The 15393-nt window shown below is 42.1% G+C and overlaps 1 protein-coding gene across 7 annotated transcripts in view; it reads right to left on the reverse strand.

The window, feature by feature from the left end:
* The window catches only part of EYA2 (EYA transcriptional coactivator and phosphatase 2), a 90943-nt gene extending 84242 nt beyond the window's left edge, over positions 1 to 6701 (reverse strand). For 3 of the 7 annotated variants that reach the window (XM_062642349.1, XM_062642348.1, XM_062642358.1), the window contains exon 1: positions 5300 to 5451. In XM_062642349.1, coding sequence (XP_062498333.1) covers positions 5300 to 5364 — 65 coding nt within the window. In that variant the 5' untranslated portion in view covers positions 5365 to 5451. The other 4 variants (XM_062642356.1, XM_062642352.1, XM_062642354.1 and 1 more) reach the window with 4 other exon arrangements.
* Positions 6702 to 15393: the final 8692 nt, after the last annotated feature.

Here is a 15393-nt window from a genome sequence, read left to right on the forward strand (position 1 = left end):
GCCTCAATCCCATTTTCACTCTTTGTATTCAAACCCGGCAGCAACAGAAAAACCCCAGCACTCTTTCAAACAACAAAATCCCACACCTCAACGAAACATGCATTCTGCTTCTACAAAAAAAAACGTCAGTCAACAAATAGGCACAAATTTCACAATGGCTGAGGTCATTCCCTTAAAGTCATTAGGGTTTGTGGGTGAGTTTTCCTGGTGGTTTTAACATTGGTTTCTGTGATTGCAGTTATGCTTATTTATGCATTTAAGGCGTATGATCTAATACACTTAAGGTTTAACTACTTCATTCTTTTGACATTCTTTCCAAATTATAAAAAGGATTCTTGGTGTTTTCACTGCCTTGGTAAAGAAACAAAATTGCTGTCCACATAATTCCTTAAAAATACAGAACAGAGTAAGTACTTGTTAAAAATAATTCAAAAGAAAAAAAACCTACACCAGACATTCCCCCTAAGTGTAACACTTACTTCTGTCCTCGCTCTCCAACCTTCTGAGGGAGCCTATTTTTTTTTTTAGAAATAGCTGTTTTGCTGGCTTTTTCAAAACAATATCCAGGCCTTCAGTGTCCTTCAGTTACAACTTATAATCAACACAGAACTTTAGTACAGTTTTTTTAAATCCCTTCTATTTTTACTGTTACGCTTTTTAAAAAGTGCACATTTGTGGTATGCTTCATTCACATTGCAACTTCCACAGCCACTTTGATCTCTACAGTGATGCTCGATTTAGTCAATGCCTTTTGGTTATTATCTACTGGGGGTCTTTGCTTGAGAAAAACCATAGAAGTTAATTTTCTATTTCTTTTCTATTAGAAATTTAAATTATCTTCTCCCTCCAAAGCAAAAAAAAGCTGGAACAGCCCCCATCATCCAAATCAGGCTGGAGAAATTCACTGACTTTTCAGACACGTTCAGAAACATTTTCAAGAAGCTCAAATAAATAATGAAATTGTGTATGCCTGTGTACATGCATATCTCTCCCTCTACGCTGCGTGCAGTGCATGGCTGCTAGCTTGTATACATAAATCATATTAAAACATTTTAAGTAACCTTTTCAAATTGAGGCCATGGTTACTTCTCCACAAGGTATTTCCAGTGTCCCTGATATACCCAAGCACATTTCTAATCAACGAGAGAAAGAGCGGACAGCAGCCCACAAGCTTGGTCAAGATGGCAGGGCCTGTTCCTGCTCCATCCCTGTGGATGGAGGTGCCATCTCTGCTCTTGAGCCTCAGTTCGTCATCACCACCAGATACAGCTGTTTCAAGTCCAACAATGACCTAGCCACACCAACAAAACATTATTTACTGGCACACAAAATGCACTGAACACCCCAAGCCGTCAGACCCCCAACTTCCTGATGCTGTAAAATACCACAATTTATAGCCACACATTTTGTGGGCAAAACAACAACCTCTGGGCCTCCCCTCTCCCCTCCTGCTCCTCCCTTTCCAAGCTGCTTTTTCTAATCGAACCCCAACTAAAACAATCCTCCACAAATTATAGCAAGCCTTCCTTAAAATTCCCCATAAACCTTACCGCCACCCTGCAGCAGACTTCTGGCTTTCCACAGAGCCTCTGTACATAAACACAAGGGAAAATACCTTAGCACGGCCCTAATGAAGTATTTCCCAGACACAGCAGAGGTGACAAACAGAAGAAGACCAAAGCCAAGATGCCATCTCGACTTCAGGCAAACAACCTCCTCTGACCCCTGGCAGCTCCCACGCACTATTAAACAAAAAGTATTCTCTCCATGTTAATGAACCATGTACAATCTAACAGATAATGCTGATGTTAAACAAACATGTTTATATGTGACTCCTAATGCTAGGACTTAAGAAGCTTCAGACAAATAATTTTAAATGGGAAGGATTATGGCCATGTAATCTTTCTCCTCTCATTCTACACACCTTTGAAATAACTCAGATACATAACTGAAGTCCAAGTAGAAAGAATGAGCGAAAAGACGTTTGACTATTTTTAATTAAATATTCTCTCTGTGACACACTCATTGGAACCATCTATGCAGTGACCACTATTTTGGATCCAACTTTCCTCTCACACCTCTTGCAGCTGTAAATCAAGAGCAACTGAAGAGCCTGTGAAGAAGGAAACTGGACCAGGTTTTGTATGCCGTGAGCAAAGAAATATTTTGCACAATGACTGCAGAGTCCTAAACCCTTATTCCCGCGTTCTCCTCCCTCCAGCTTCAACACTCTGGCAGCAACAAATCTACCTGCAAATGGCAACACCTCCAGGCCTCAAATGACCCAACTGAGATGAGCAATTATTTGCATCCTAATTGAGGGGCTTATCTTCACCTGATTAAAACAAGGTGTTTGTTAAACATCATTACTTGAGTTAAGATCTGCAAATAAAGATGAAGTATTGTTTTAAGAATTAGACTGCCATGAACAATTGTTTTCTGATGAGAGCTCTTAACAAACAACCCCAACCAGGATGGTCTTTCTGGCTTTTCAGTAGAAAAGGGAGGGAAAGAGATATGCCGAGTTGTCCCTGTTTATATCATAGTGAATATTATGCCAAGAGGTTTGGCTAGGGTTTTTTTGTTGCTTTTGTTTTTTAGAGATATACACTCAAAAAAAATCTTGTACTTTCATTAAATAAAGCCATGAAAAGGAGGATTTATGTAAAACCTGAATGGCTTTACTTTTGTATATGCCATTGTTTACAGCTCTGAATGTTTTTTGTTTTTTCTTGGTATAACCATTTTTCTGTCCCCTGGGTACAACGTGGAATTTGATGAAAAGAACCTCACTGTTACTCCAGGGGATGACACCAAATCAAGTGGCTATTGCTGTAAATGATACGCATGCATACAGTAACTATACATTGGAAACTTCAGTACAAGACTTCCCTACTTGATCTACTAAATGACCTTACGAGATACATTTAAAATCTTCGGATTAAAACTGCAGTGTTCCATGGGGTCTGAAAACGATCTGGATTTGCAACTTCATTTAACAGTTTGTCCCCAGTAAGAGTTACCCCAGCCAGGCAAAATTAATTAAAATGTATTTTCTTTCCATTCTAAGAAACTTCTGCTAGTTTTCCCAAATTTTTAAGAACATTTTTCACTGCACAGGTAATCTTAACAACCATTTCCACAGATTTAAATCTAACAACCTGTGAATTTATTGCAGAAGGAATTTACTGCAAGGAATAATTAGTCTTCCTGCTTATTCTCCAGCTGAAGACACCTTAAAACCATCTGGTCACTGCAAAATTTGGCACATAAGAAACAAATCTTACTGAAGAGAATTATAGCTGATTTCAAAATAGCTGTTTTACTACTACACATCATAAATAACAGTTGAGAAGACAGCAGAAAATTACTGACTTCTTTAATTGCTTTCTTTGTCAGCAGTGTGTACATATACACACTGCCATCCAAATACAGCACCGCTGACTTCAGTACGATGCCTTACAGGCTTGAAGTTAAACATGCAACTAATTGTTGCAGGATTAATAGTTAAATTACTCAGTTTTCAGGAAAATCTAGCATACCAGCCAGCTAAGCACAACACCACAGCAACACACAAGATTCTTTAAGTGACATTCTGAGATCAAGTTCTTCATATATATACCTGAGTGTAATTCCTTTGTATAATCAAGGCGTATCCACATACATCGCAGAGCTGAATATGGGGCTTATGGAGAGGGAATAATCAATAACATTTTTATTTCTCCCTAATGAAGCTTTTCTAATGAAATTTAAGACTGCCAAGGCTGTGAGATATTTGAAACAGGAGCCCATTTCCAACATTTCAACCAAATAATGGTGATAAGATTAGCGAGTCAGGGGAATCAAGTCTCTACGTAGTATCTTGGAAGAAAATGAGCTGAGGAGAGCAGGCTAAACAAAGCAAAGCAAAACAAATCGATGAGTCTAAACCCAAAAGAGTATACCGCTTGCTATTTAGCCCAATGCTTTGACCTGTTGGTTGGAGGAGGAGAAAACGCATGAGAACTGCATGGACAATTTGACTCAATAACTCACAATTTAATTTTGCATCATGCTTTTTTTTTTTTAATTAAAATATCTAAGTTAGAGTAGTTATCAGCTGCTGTGGCATTTCAAGTTAATTTTCAAAACATGCTTAAAAAGTTTCTGGAATGTTTCCAAAGCTGCAAGTGCTGATTATTTTCAAGGCAGTCTTCCCTGCCTGCATGTGTAACTTCCGAGGCCACACGATGACTTGAGTTTCAAAGCAGAAGTAAAAATTCAGCTTTTTTTAAAGAATAGAAATGGTTTATTCATGTCAAAAAGGATGAGGAGAAAGAATTTATGCTGCATGTAGCAACAAGTAACACAAGACAAGGAACACTAAATATATGAAACGATCTAAGAAACATTCATTTATACATAGCACATCTAGTTTAAATATATGCCATCTTTTGAGGACCAGACCGCCCTAATAAACACAGAAGTAGACATGCATAAGGAATTTAGACATGGTTTCTCGATATACTGGGGGGGAACCCTTCTATAAGGGGCATTGCAGGGATAAAAATCCTCAGTAAATCAATAAATTAGTAAAGTTCATGAGAAAAATTAAACAATAACCCCCTCCTGCCATCGCCTTTACCGGCGCTGCGGGATGTGTGAATCCGATACCACGCTAAACAAAATCTGTTAATATTTGATGTAAACCAATAAACTGTTTATTGGTTAACCATATATATTTAACAATTACCATTTTATACAACAGAATATATCATTATTCGAAACGTCTGAAAACCAGACACGAACAATTTCCTTCAGAGGCCATCCACTGGGTTCAGGCATAATTTAACACTCAAAAAAGTTTACTTAAACGGCATAAATCACAGTGCAGAGTTTTCGTCGTATAAGCAACCGCGAAAAAGAGCATTAACACATTTTATTTAAACCCACACTTCGGCTTTTTAAATCATTACTAAACGAAGTTGGGCTTAAAGCAAAACCTAACGCTGCGCCGCGCTTCAATTCGCTACCTCTTGCTTATTCTGGGTCGCAAGTCCGCACGCAGGACCCAAACACGCCACAGCGCTCCGCGCCCGCGGAAAGCGGCTCCCTCACCGCCGCCGTCCCCGGACGGGTTGCGGGGCGAGCGATTCGCTTCGCTCCGCGCACCGCCCGGCGCGACACCCGCGGAAAGCGGTTTCACACTTCGGGTTTGCCACGGGCATGCAACGCTCCGCTCAGAACCCGCTGCCTCCGGCTCCCTCCGCAAGCGCGGAAGAAGCTACTTTGCTAACCGCACACCCCTGCCCATACTCACCGGAGGTGCAGCGCGGAGCCGCAGCGCTGCGGAGTGTGCGCGCCCGCTGCGGGCGCAGTGAGCATGTGCGAGGCGGGCGCGCATGCCCGCGGAAAGGAGCGGAGCGGGGCGGTGGCTCCGCACCCCGCGCTGCGCCCCAGGCGCGCCCACCCCCCGTCCACGCTGCGCCTCCCGCCGGAGCCCGCGGGGTGCGAAGCGCTGCGGTGCGCCCGGGCTGGTCCCGCCGGCACACGCAGCGCGAGGGACGGCGCGGGGATTTTTAATCGGTTCATCTGACCTGTTGCTTGCCCGGTGGCGAGCCCGGAACACGCGGCTCCTCCGCCCCCCGCTGCAGCCTGTCACCGGGACCGCCGGCCCCTCGCGGGCCTCCCCCCTGCTCTGCCCGCCGTCGGGGACGGCGGGTCCGCGCCGCACCTACCGCACGCGTGGGGCCGCGGCGTGTCCCAGCGCCGCACGGCTGCGCTCCCGCGGTGCGGGACTGGGGCGAGGAGAGGAGGAGCCTCCCGCGGGCCCCGCACGGCCCCTCCGCGGTTGTCCAGACCCTGCCGGACGCAGGGAGAGCGGTGGCGGCCGCTGCCCCGCATTCTCCAACAGCCGGCGGTCGGTGTTGCCGCTGGTAGCAGGTACTCCCAACGCGCTTTTCTGCCTTCGCAGTTACAGTCTTACCTTTGTCGGTGCCATCAGTGTACATTTAGCTGCAAGTTTTTAAAAGTCATTGATGGCATAAAATTTGGACACTTGCATACCACCGGAAAACACCTTATCTGCAGGCTCTGCTCCCGTGCAAACAGCCATTTCGCTACAGTCCTTGAGTTCCTGATCTCTAGTGACAATTTTAAATAGCAATCTAAAAGGAAGAGCTCGTGTGGACATCTTTTTCTTATGCATACTGTGCCACAGAGCCTTAGACCCTGCAAACCTGCAGAAATAGCTTCACTCACACAAGCCATCCCCCTGCCCTCACACACATGGAGCATCACAGAGTTCCTGGCTCCCAGAGGGTCAAAAGGCCCTGGGGAGATCTTGCTTCTGGCTCTGATCTCCTCAAGGGGACCCGAATGGATTTGTGGCCATACAGACACACTGCCCCTTATCCCATGCCAGCACAAAATCAGAGGCAGCCTCACGTGTGCACCTTGAGGGGGACTTCTGCTCTTGTCTGGTCTGATGGGCTCCTCTAGAAGGTACATCATCAGCTTCTCCACCCACCCAAGAGAGGGGCAACAGGCACCTTTGGAGGCTCATGCTTGTGAGATGTGCTGGGGCCTCCCACCACCTTCCACACGTCTCTTGTGTTCTACACCATGTGCACAGCTTCACGTGCTCGTCTTGTCCCTACACATAGCATCAGCACCATACAGCAGCCCCTTCCCACTGGCATACCTGCTCGCTGGGGACGCAGCCCGGGCACAGTGGCACTGAGGCGTTTCATTTCCTCACCTGCTCTTCCTCTTTATTCCCTGCTTCTCACCAGTCTGAGGCAGTCTGCAGCTCTCCAGTTCTGTCTCCAGCACTGGGGAGGCATCAGAGGAGACCTGCAAGTCCTCACCCCGACGGCTTTTATTATACCTAGCCCTTTCCTGAGGAAGGAGGTATCCCATGAACCGCAGTGGAAAAGCCAAAGGAGCACAAAGGGTGTTGAGTTCAGGGTTTGAACAAGCTGCAGCCCACTCACGGGTTTAACTCAAAATTTTGACAATGGAACAAAAACATCATTGCAACGAGACAGCTGTTTTTACTATCAAAATCTCTCAGATCAGTTTGACTGCAAAGTGTGTTCTACAATCCAAAGGAGACAAAGCTCCCAGCATCAGCTCGGAGCTGGCAGGCTTCCTAGCATGAGCTACCTCCCGCCGGCCTAGAAAAACCAAAGCTCTTTCAGTTGTTATTCCCCATCAGTTCTCAGCACTAACCCCCCGATTTCCCCACAGATTATCTGCAGTTCTGCATTTATACCGCTCTCACATTAAACTCCGAGAGATTGCTGGTTTGGGGGACTTCCTTGCTGCTATTCATGCCTGTAACCGTGGTTCTGGTGAGAGTCTCTGAAGTACAAGAAAGCCTTTAGCTCAGTTTTGAAAAACATAAAACAAAAATACTTTTCCTTCCCCCCACCCCCCGCCCTGCCCCAAACCCCGATTGCCACATTAGCTCCTTTGAAGCTGGTCTTGACAAGTAAGTTCATATACACTAATTGTCTAAAAATGCCTTGCTTGCAAAACACACTTGACCCCTGATTTCACAACATATTTGAATATATGCTTAGTTTTATGCATGTGAATAGTCCTGCAACAATCAATGCAATTATTTACTTAAGTGCTTAAAGCCAGGCAGGTATTTAAGAACTAGTATTGTTTGTGGTAATGCCACTGCAAGCCAGTCAGAGACCAGGACCTCACTGTTTGCACAGCACCCTGCACACAAAAAGACACTCCTCGTCCCTTTCAGTATAAGTAATTTTTGTAAGTTGTGAATTGGTGCCAGAAACACCTTTCTTGAGCTGGTGGGTAAACATCATTTGTCTACTGTAATATCCCTTTTATTTACTGAAAACATTGTATGCAATATTTCAAAAAGTAGATAAGGGCACAGTGGGAAAAGGCTGCAAAAAGGAAGATAAAGGGTATTTTTCAATTAGGAATTATAAGGATTTTCATCATTGTTAGTATCCAACAAAATACCTGTAGATCTTAAAAGCCATTTAGAAAGGCAAGGGAACAAAATGGTTTCTGCCCCATAGATGAGACTGTGGGCTGGGGTGCACAGGTCAGACAGCTGCATAGAGTACCAGGCTGCAAGGCGAGAGAGAGTAGGAGCAAGTTCTAGTAGTTGGCTTAATAAAAGTCTCCATTTTATCAAGCTGGGTCATCATCAGCCTTGCAATGCCAGGGATTTCTCAGTGGTGGAATTTTTTATTGTCAAAGACCAAGGCAGGTTTGGAGAGGGGGTTTGTCTGACTTGTTGCCTTCTGCTTATTCCCATGTACCGTAAACTTAAAGAATAAAGGGAAACTGCATACCCACCAAACAGAAATGCTGTCAGTCTTCTGACTGGATGACAGTGTCCTGAACAGATTGAGGAGCTCATGGTCCTCCTTGGGCACCCCAGGAGACTGGAGCAGCCAGCCCATACCCTGTCCTTGGGGCACATGGGGAACCACCTTCTTTCAGAGCTTGGGATCCACAGAGCATGTGCCATAGTGTGGGAGAGCCTACAGCTACACCTCAACCTCTCCTCAGAGGAAGCAAGAAGCTGGATCCTGAAGTTTAGTCACTGTGGAAAATGTATTTCATTTGAGGATATATGTCCAGTTTCTGCTGTCCACCTCATTGTCAAAATGAACAGTTACATCAGTACAAACAACTGGTTCCATTTCTAAAACCAAGAAATGATCCAGTATTTAACTTCAGTGTCCCCTCTGACCATTAGGACATGATTCTACCCTTTGGCGCAAACCAGGGTGAGAAGCCCTCAGAAAGGGTATAGAGGATTTATTGGGGTACTGAATATGGTTAACCCCAAGCACAGAAACACCCGGAGTCAGACCCTGAGTGTCATGAAATTGCTTTACAAAGTGTAAGATTTTAAAAGCAATGCAGTTTGGGCTCTTACTAATTGTTCTCCGGCCCTTGGGTTCATGTTTTCAATTTCTCTTTGCAACCACAATGCTGAGTAACTTACTTGTCTTCTAAAATTAAAACTGAGAATCTCACATTTTCATGTTTTCACATGATGCCAGAGCTCAGGCTTTGTGGGGAAAAGAAACACCACACCAAATCCAAAACACCCCAACCCTCACATTTTAGAAGACTTTCAACAAAATTGCGAAAGTTGGCAACCATAAAATTTCCTAACACATTATTTTGTGGACTGCAGTGAAGTTTCATTCTCCAGACTAATGGTGGCTTCCTCTCTGGTAAATGCCCAGAATTGCTGCTGCTGTTATTGTTAGAACATCATTAATTTATGCAGTGCTTTAAAAACAGGGGAGAGGTACTCTGTCCTCAAGCAATTAGAGGATAAATAACACAAGCCAGAAACTATTTTGAATTTCTTTGGTGTATGGCTCAACAGAATTACTTAAAAAGGAGCCATCTCATGCTCAATCCTGCAAGGTACTAAGGGTCTGATTCTGGAAAGACTTTAAAGACAGATTAATTTTAATACCGGCAGACTGACCTCAGTGTAATAAAGCACTTAATATGGTGCTATTTAACAGGAGTGCTATCTGAGGGGACTTAATTGTGCTATACTTGGTTGCACTTTTGATGCCAAAAGTTTCAGCACCTTGTAGGGTCGATTCTTCCAGTGATGACAAGAGCTACATCAGGATCCCAGCTCACACTCAGAACCAGAGCCATCCATTTTAAGATGATTCTTCTTATTTCTAAGAACAACTTGTTTGCAAAGTTGCAGGCCCCAGCATTGAACAATTTTTTTAGTTGGGTCTTTAGTACTGATGATAAACCAATATATGTTGTTTAGCCTATTTCATCAAAACTCAGAACATTTGTAACTGATAAACAAAGTGCATGTTAGCTATTAAAGCTCAAAATTAGGCAGGCAGTAAAAAGTAATCTGAGAGGAGGGCTGTAGCTACTGATACTATTGAAGCTGGTCTTAAAACATATGGTTTCCAATCGTTGACACAATGCACAAAAATAAAACCCTGCAACCGAGGAGTGCCTGATCTTTTCACCACTAAATGATCAAATATGCCTGTTTGTTTTTTAGTTTTATGTCCCCTTCCTCTTTCTGGTTTTTAGAACTAGGAGCTTGCTATTTTATATTTAGTTAAGATTTGGCCCTTTGTACCAACTACAGACGGGCTTCATTAATCAATTTCCACCACTGGCTTGAAATGAAAAAAAAGAAACCAAATTTTTTTACTTTTTCTTTCCTTTCTTTTAAAATACCCTCCTGCTATTTTGCTTGGAAGTTCTCCTGTAGAAACAACAGATCCCTCTACTCCATCCTTCCTGTTTCATTGTACTTTAGCATTAGTACATTTCTACATTTCATTAGTAGATTTCTACTATGAAGACAATGAAATTTCACAAAAAGACATCCAATGACAAAAAAATGTATGATTTGTTGCAGGTGGGATGCTGTCACTCTTCACTGCAGCCAGCCATCTCTAAAAATAGGAATAAAACCAATTTCACCTGCGAGCACAACTGCGTAACAGTTTGCATGGAAAGGTATTGAAATGGAAAGTAAGTTCTGTGTCCACTTTCTTTTTTTTTTTTTCCCATGAGTTTTTCCTTAGAGCTCTTTTAATGACATAATGGGAGAGCAAAATTCTTGTGTCGTGCTTTTTAGCTTGGGATAGAGCTTTATATGCAAATACACACTTCCCGCTGACTCACTTTGGCACTTGGAATTCTGAGCCCTGTTCTGAATATGGGAAATGGCCATGGCTCTGCTGGTGGAAGGAGTGATGGTCTGTGGGAGAGATTTAAAAGCCTGACCTAAGACAGAACTAGAGCAATATTTTAAAGTTAAGGTTTGATATGTTATTTCAATTACCAGTAATAAAAAAAAATTACTAGGAAGAATTTGGACATTGATCCATTTGGAGAGGAGGTGCACAATTGTGGTTTTTTTTTTATACTAGAGCAGAACTAGGAAATGGCCAGTTTAAAATTCAAATCCATACATGCATTATAGGTCAGATTAAGAAAAAAATATTAGTTTTTAATAAAAACATTCCATTTGAAAATAGATGTGTTTGTGGTCCAAAAGGAAGATACATTCCACTTATGCGGCTGTAAGGGAAAATGGAAGGTATTTTTGCAGTTGTTTCCTCATGGGTTATTAGCTTTTTTTCCCCAGTTCTCCTCTTCTTACACTTCAGGTGAAGCATTTTGTAGATATCAGCTTCCTCCTCAGGGAAGACTTATGAATTCCATAGACTGGCAAACCTACTCATAAATTATAACTTTTGGCTCTGTTTCTTTACAACTAGAGCAGCGTGCATGAGGCAAAACGTAATTCAGGGACATCACTGAAGTTGCTTCTGACCCATATAATGTTGCATCTGCCTCCAGGTAGTTGCTGTTACAGTAAGCCAAAACCAGCTGAATTTTGGGTGGGCTCCAAATTAGGCACTGGTAACTTGTGATGCAAGAACATCAGAACCCCTCAGCAGTGGCTGCAACAGCAGCTCCGCAGCACTGCTAGTACAGGGTGGCTGACTAGTCTTCCAGAAACCTTCCATTTAATTTCTTGTAGAATTGGCAAGTATTTGGAAAGTTCATTCACACATGAATCAAAAGCTGTCCTTCTTCCAACTTTACATCAGATTTTGACTGCAAGGAGGAGTTTGATTTTAGGAATCTGAATGCGAGCCCTCTGGAAATTTTTGTAGCATACCAGTCCCTGTGGGAATAAAGTCTCATTATTATGCATCAATTAAAATTGATAATCAAAGACAAATGCCTCAGTGAGTTAGTTTAATCTTGGAGAATATTTACCTAAATTCTATCTACTTTCATTTAAGAAATCTCATCTGGTTTTCTAAACTGTACTTTATCTTTAGCGAACTGTTCTTTTAAGTCACATTATACTTGATGGAAAAACTAGGGACAAATTCAGTTGTACTTTGAATGTAATTTAACTGCACCATAGAAACAGGCTTTCAAACCTTTCATCAAACTGATTTACGAGCGGAACTAAGGTTTGCTTAGTACAACATTTTCACAGTAAGAGTTACATTCCCACAAAAGGGAATCCTGTCAGGTAGAATGACCATGAGTCAATTCTGCCAAACTAATTGCTCTGTTCAGATGAGTCAATCTGACTACCTCAAAGCTTTAATTAGAAATCTTGAGATATTTTATAATTGCTCCAAAACATGGCTGTTATTTTTAAACAATCTGAGAATACAATAGATGCATAAAATCATGTTGCTATTTTCCCAGCATTAGTAGTCATTGGACTTTTAAATTTGTGTTACAAACTAAGGAAAGGGCAGAATGTTATATACTGAAGGACAGGGAAGTACTAAAGGAGATAGTGCTTCCAGAGTGAAACTGATACTACATTTAATGAATGCAAAAGAATAAATGCTCTTTCCTAACTGTTGTACAAATACTGTGAAATTTAAGAAACTCTGATCTAGTCAGGTAGTCCTAGGTAATCACAAAGTGTATTATCATATTTTTTTTTTAATCAAGATTACAGTAATTCCCTTTCTGTTTATTATGACAGGGTGATCATTTGCATCTTTCTAATCCATTTACAGGCAGGAATAAGCCACATCTTCAATCTGGGAGGCTGAGGGCTCTGGGCACCCTTCTGATAACTCATTGGTCACTCTTTAGAAGTGTACAGCAAGTAAATCAATATGATTTATAGTTTTGGGAGCAATTCTCTGCAGATCAATTTACCTAGGATAATTCTTTTAAAAACTGACTATGGTAAAATGTTTCCTTTTCTTTCTGTGCTCAAGAAGATAATTAGACTAAAATGTTTCCTTATGCTCCAGAAATGTGACTTTGCATGATCTAGTTTTTACTTTGGTTTTGTTTAAGCCTACGTGCATCTTTCACTACTCTGCATTCTTGCAGTGAGTGCTCAAGCGGGAGGATGTGCTTCATGGCCTTCCTTAGCAGAGAGGAGACTGTTAAGTATCTGCTCCATGCAACATAGTCCAGCACTGACCCAGGAGATGAGTGAATCTGTTACACTACAAACAGAATGACTTGAGACTTTCAAAAACTAGTTATTCCAAATTGTGTGAGGTAGTATGATAAGATCTCCATCTGGCTTGCAGCAATTTGAGTACTTCTACTGCCTTGTTTATACCATTTGAAGTATCTAATCAATACAATGTGTTGTCCCCAAAATAATATTACATATAAGGCCTGTAAATTTAAAGTAAAAAAATTCAAAACCGAACATAGCACATTATCTCTTATGGATGTTAACTGAGTGTTCCTTACTATGTTTTCCCAAGCTTCATTACACCTGACAAGCAGAGGGGGAAGTACAGCTAGTAGGGATGCCAAAGCAGCAGTGGAAGTCCAATCCAGTAGTCAAACTTTCTTCTCTTCCTCTGTACTTTGTTGCTGTTTTTCCAGCCCCAACAGCTTTTCACTTAAAGTTTATGGTTTTCAAGGAGCAGCAAATGCCAATAGCTCCTAAAGAAAGGTGACCCAGGAAACAAGTGTCACCTCAGCACAGGTAGTGGTGGATGCTGGCAATGGGGCCTGTTGAGAGCCCCAGACATGGGGAGCAATGAGCCAGGTCTAGGGTCCATCCATCGAGCCCAGAAGTGAACCCCTTACAGCACAGGGGTGATGTCTATGCAGGAGTCAAAGCTGGAGATACAAATACCTCCAGCCCAGGCAGGGGCTAGGTGCTCTGTGGCTGAGCTTAAATGGAGCTCCTGCACCATGGGCAGGGACTGTGTGTGGAGGCCCCAGGTAGGGCTGGTCAGGGCAATTAAGGCTTCTTGTTACATTCATGGCACTGGCAATATCTGGTAATAGGTGAGGTCCAAATTCATGAGTTTATTTGCTTGAGTTTGGTACAGTGCATGAGCAAACAAGTCAGGATCAACAGGGAGCCAACTGACGACTTAGGCTTGAGTCCAGTTTTTCAGAAGAAGGTGGTTGTGCAACTGCAGCCTCTGTGAGAACAGATCTGGGGATCAGGCTTGCGGCAGTTAATGATGGCCTTGGTGCAAATCAAAGTGCTCCGTGGTGAGCTGTGCAGTTGTATGCTGCAGGTACCTTGTATCTGCTGGTCACCAGTGTTTTACTTACTCACTGGGTTTTAATATTACGTTAATTTACCAACTCTTGACATAGATCAAACTGCCTCTAAGGGTTGTGCGCCCAAAAGGGGCAGGAATATGGAAAGCCCAAGTGGAAGTGGAAGAAGTTGTTCCATGAATCTTTTGAGCCTCTTTCTGCTGCACACAGTCTCTGAGAAGACCCAACCCTCCCCTGTATCACCAAAACAAATTGAGGTCTCTTTATAGCAGTCTCTTGCACTGAATGAGATGGATCATTTTGCTGATAAAATATTGTGTGGTATTGCTCTCTTAGAATATATGTTTATAGAAAATGATATATATATTTAAATGTATTTGCAGTCACTTCTTTTTGCCTTTATGAACTGATGGAAAATAATTTCTTGGTTTTGGAGAAAATTATTTAGCCATCAGACTTCATAAGCCCCTCTCCATTAATTTCAAACATTGCCCGTTTTAACGTTAACTTCCAGAGGCCCCGTATGCCAGTACAATACAGATCAGAAATATTGAGTGCATTACAAGTAGCAGGTTACACTTCAAAACACTTGGTTCACAGTGTTCAAGACCATTAATCATTTTTATTATTCTAAAAGACTGAAAAGGCTTAGAAACTTTGCTTAGGAAGCAGTATAGATTCTGAACAGCTGCGCTACGATTCCTGCTCACATTAGGTTTTGGACAGACCATTGATTTTCAGTAAATGTTCTTGGCAGCCAGGAAGTGCTGAAACTGGCAAACTTTCTCTCACAAACTCCTTTTTTTTTTTTTTTTTTTGCTTCTGAAATGAAAAACATGCTGGTTATTCTGATTTAGATCATCAGTATGGCCCTGATTTACCACTACATCACACCGTCATAAAACTGGGGTATCAGGGGAATTTAGTCACAGACCAGACAAAATCAAATTCACCGCAGGGAGTATATATACTATGTTTGCAAAGGTTTATTTTGAGTCTGTGTTAATAGGTATATGTAAACTTTTGGATGGTCTTTTTCTTTATGGTTATGACAGTTGTTATAAGAAAGATACTCATAGAATATTTGTGTACGTGAATTCAAGTTTTCAGGACAGGCTGAAAAATAGTGCACTTCAAGAAGTATGCCCACAAACTAACACAGAAGTGTCGTCATTGCCCATGCAATTGTATGGACGCTAAAATGACATTTACTGTCTGAGTATAATTTTGCATTCTTAGTTCTGCCAATGAATTTACTAGCCACTGTATGAAAAGATAACCAGATACTTTATCCTGGGTTTCCTTCCTGGAAGTTACATTTTATTGCTTGTAAACTGGAAAATACAGCCTGCGCTGTTCCCAAACCTGTGGAAC

The sequence above is a fragment of the Pezoporus occidentalis genome, unplaced genomic scaffold (genome assembly GCF_034315485.1).
Source record: "Pezoporus occidentalis ecotype Australia unplaced genomic scaffold, CSIRO_AGI_Poc_V1 ctg70, whole genome shotgun sequence".
NCBI classification, from domain to species: Eukaryota; Metazoa; Chordata; class Aves; order Psittaciformes; family Psittacidae; genus Pezoporus; species Pezoporus occidentalis.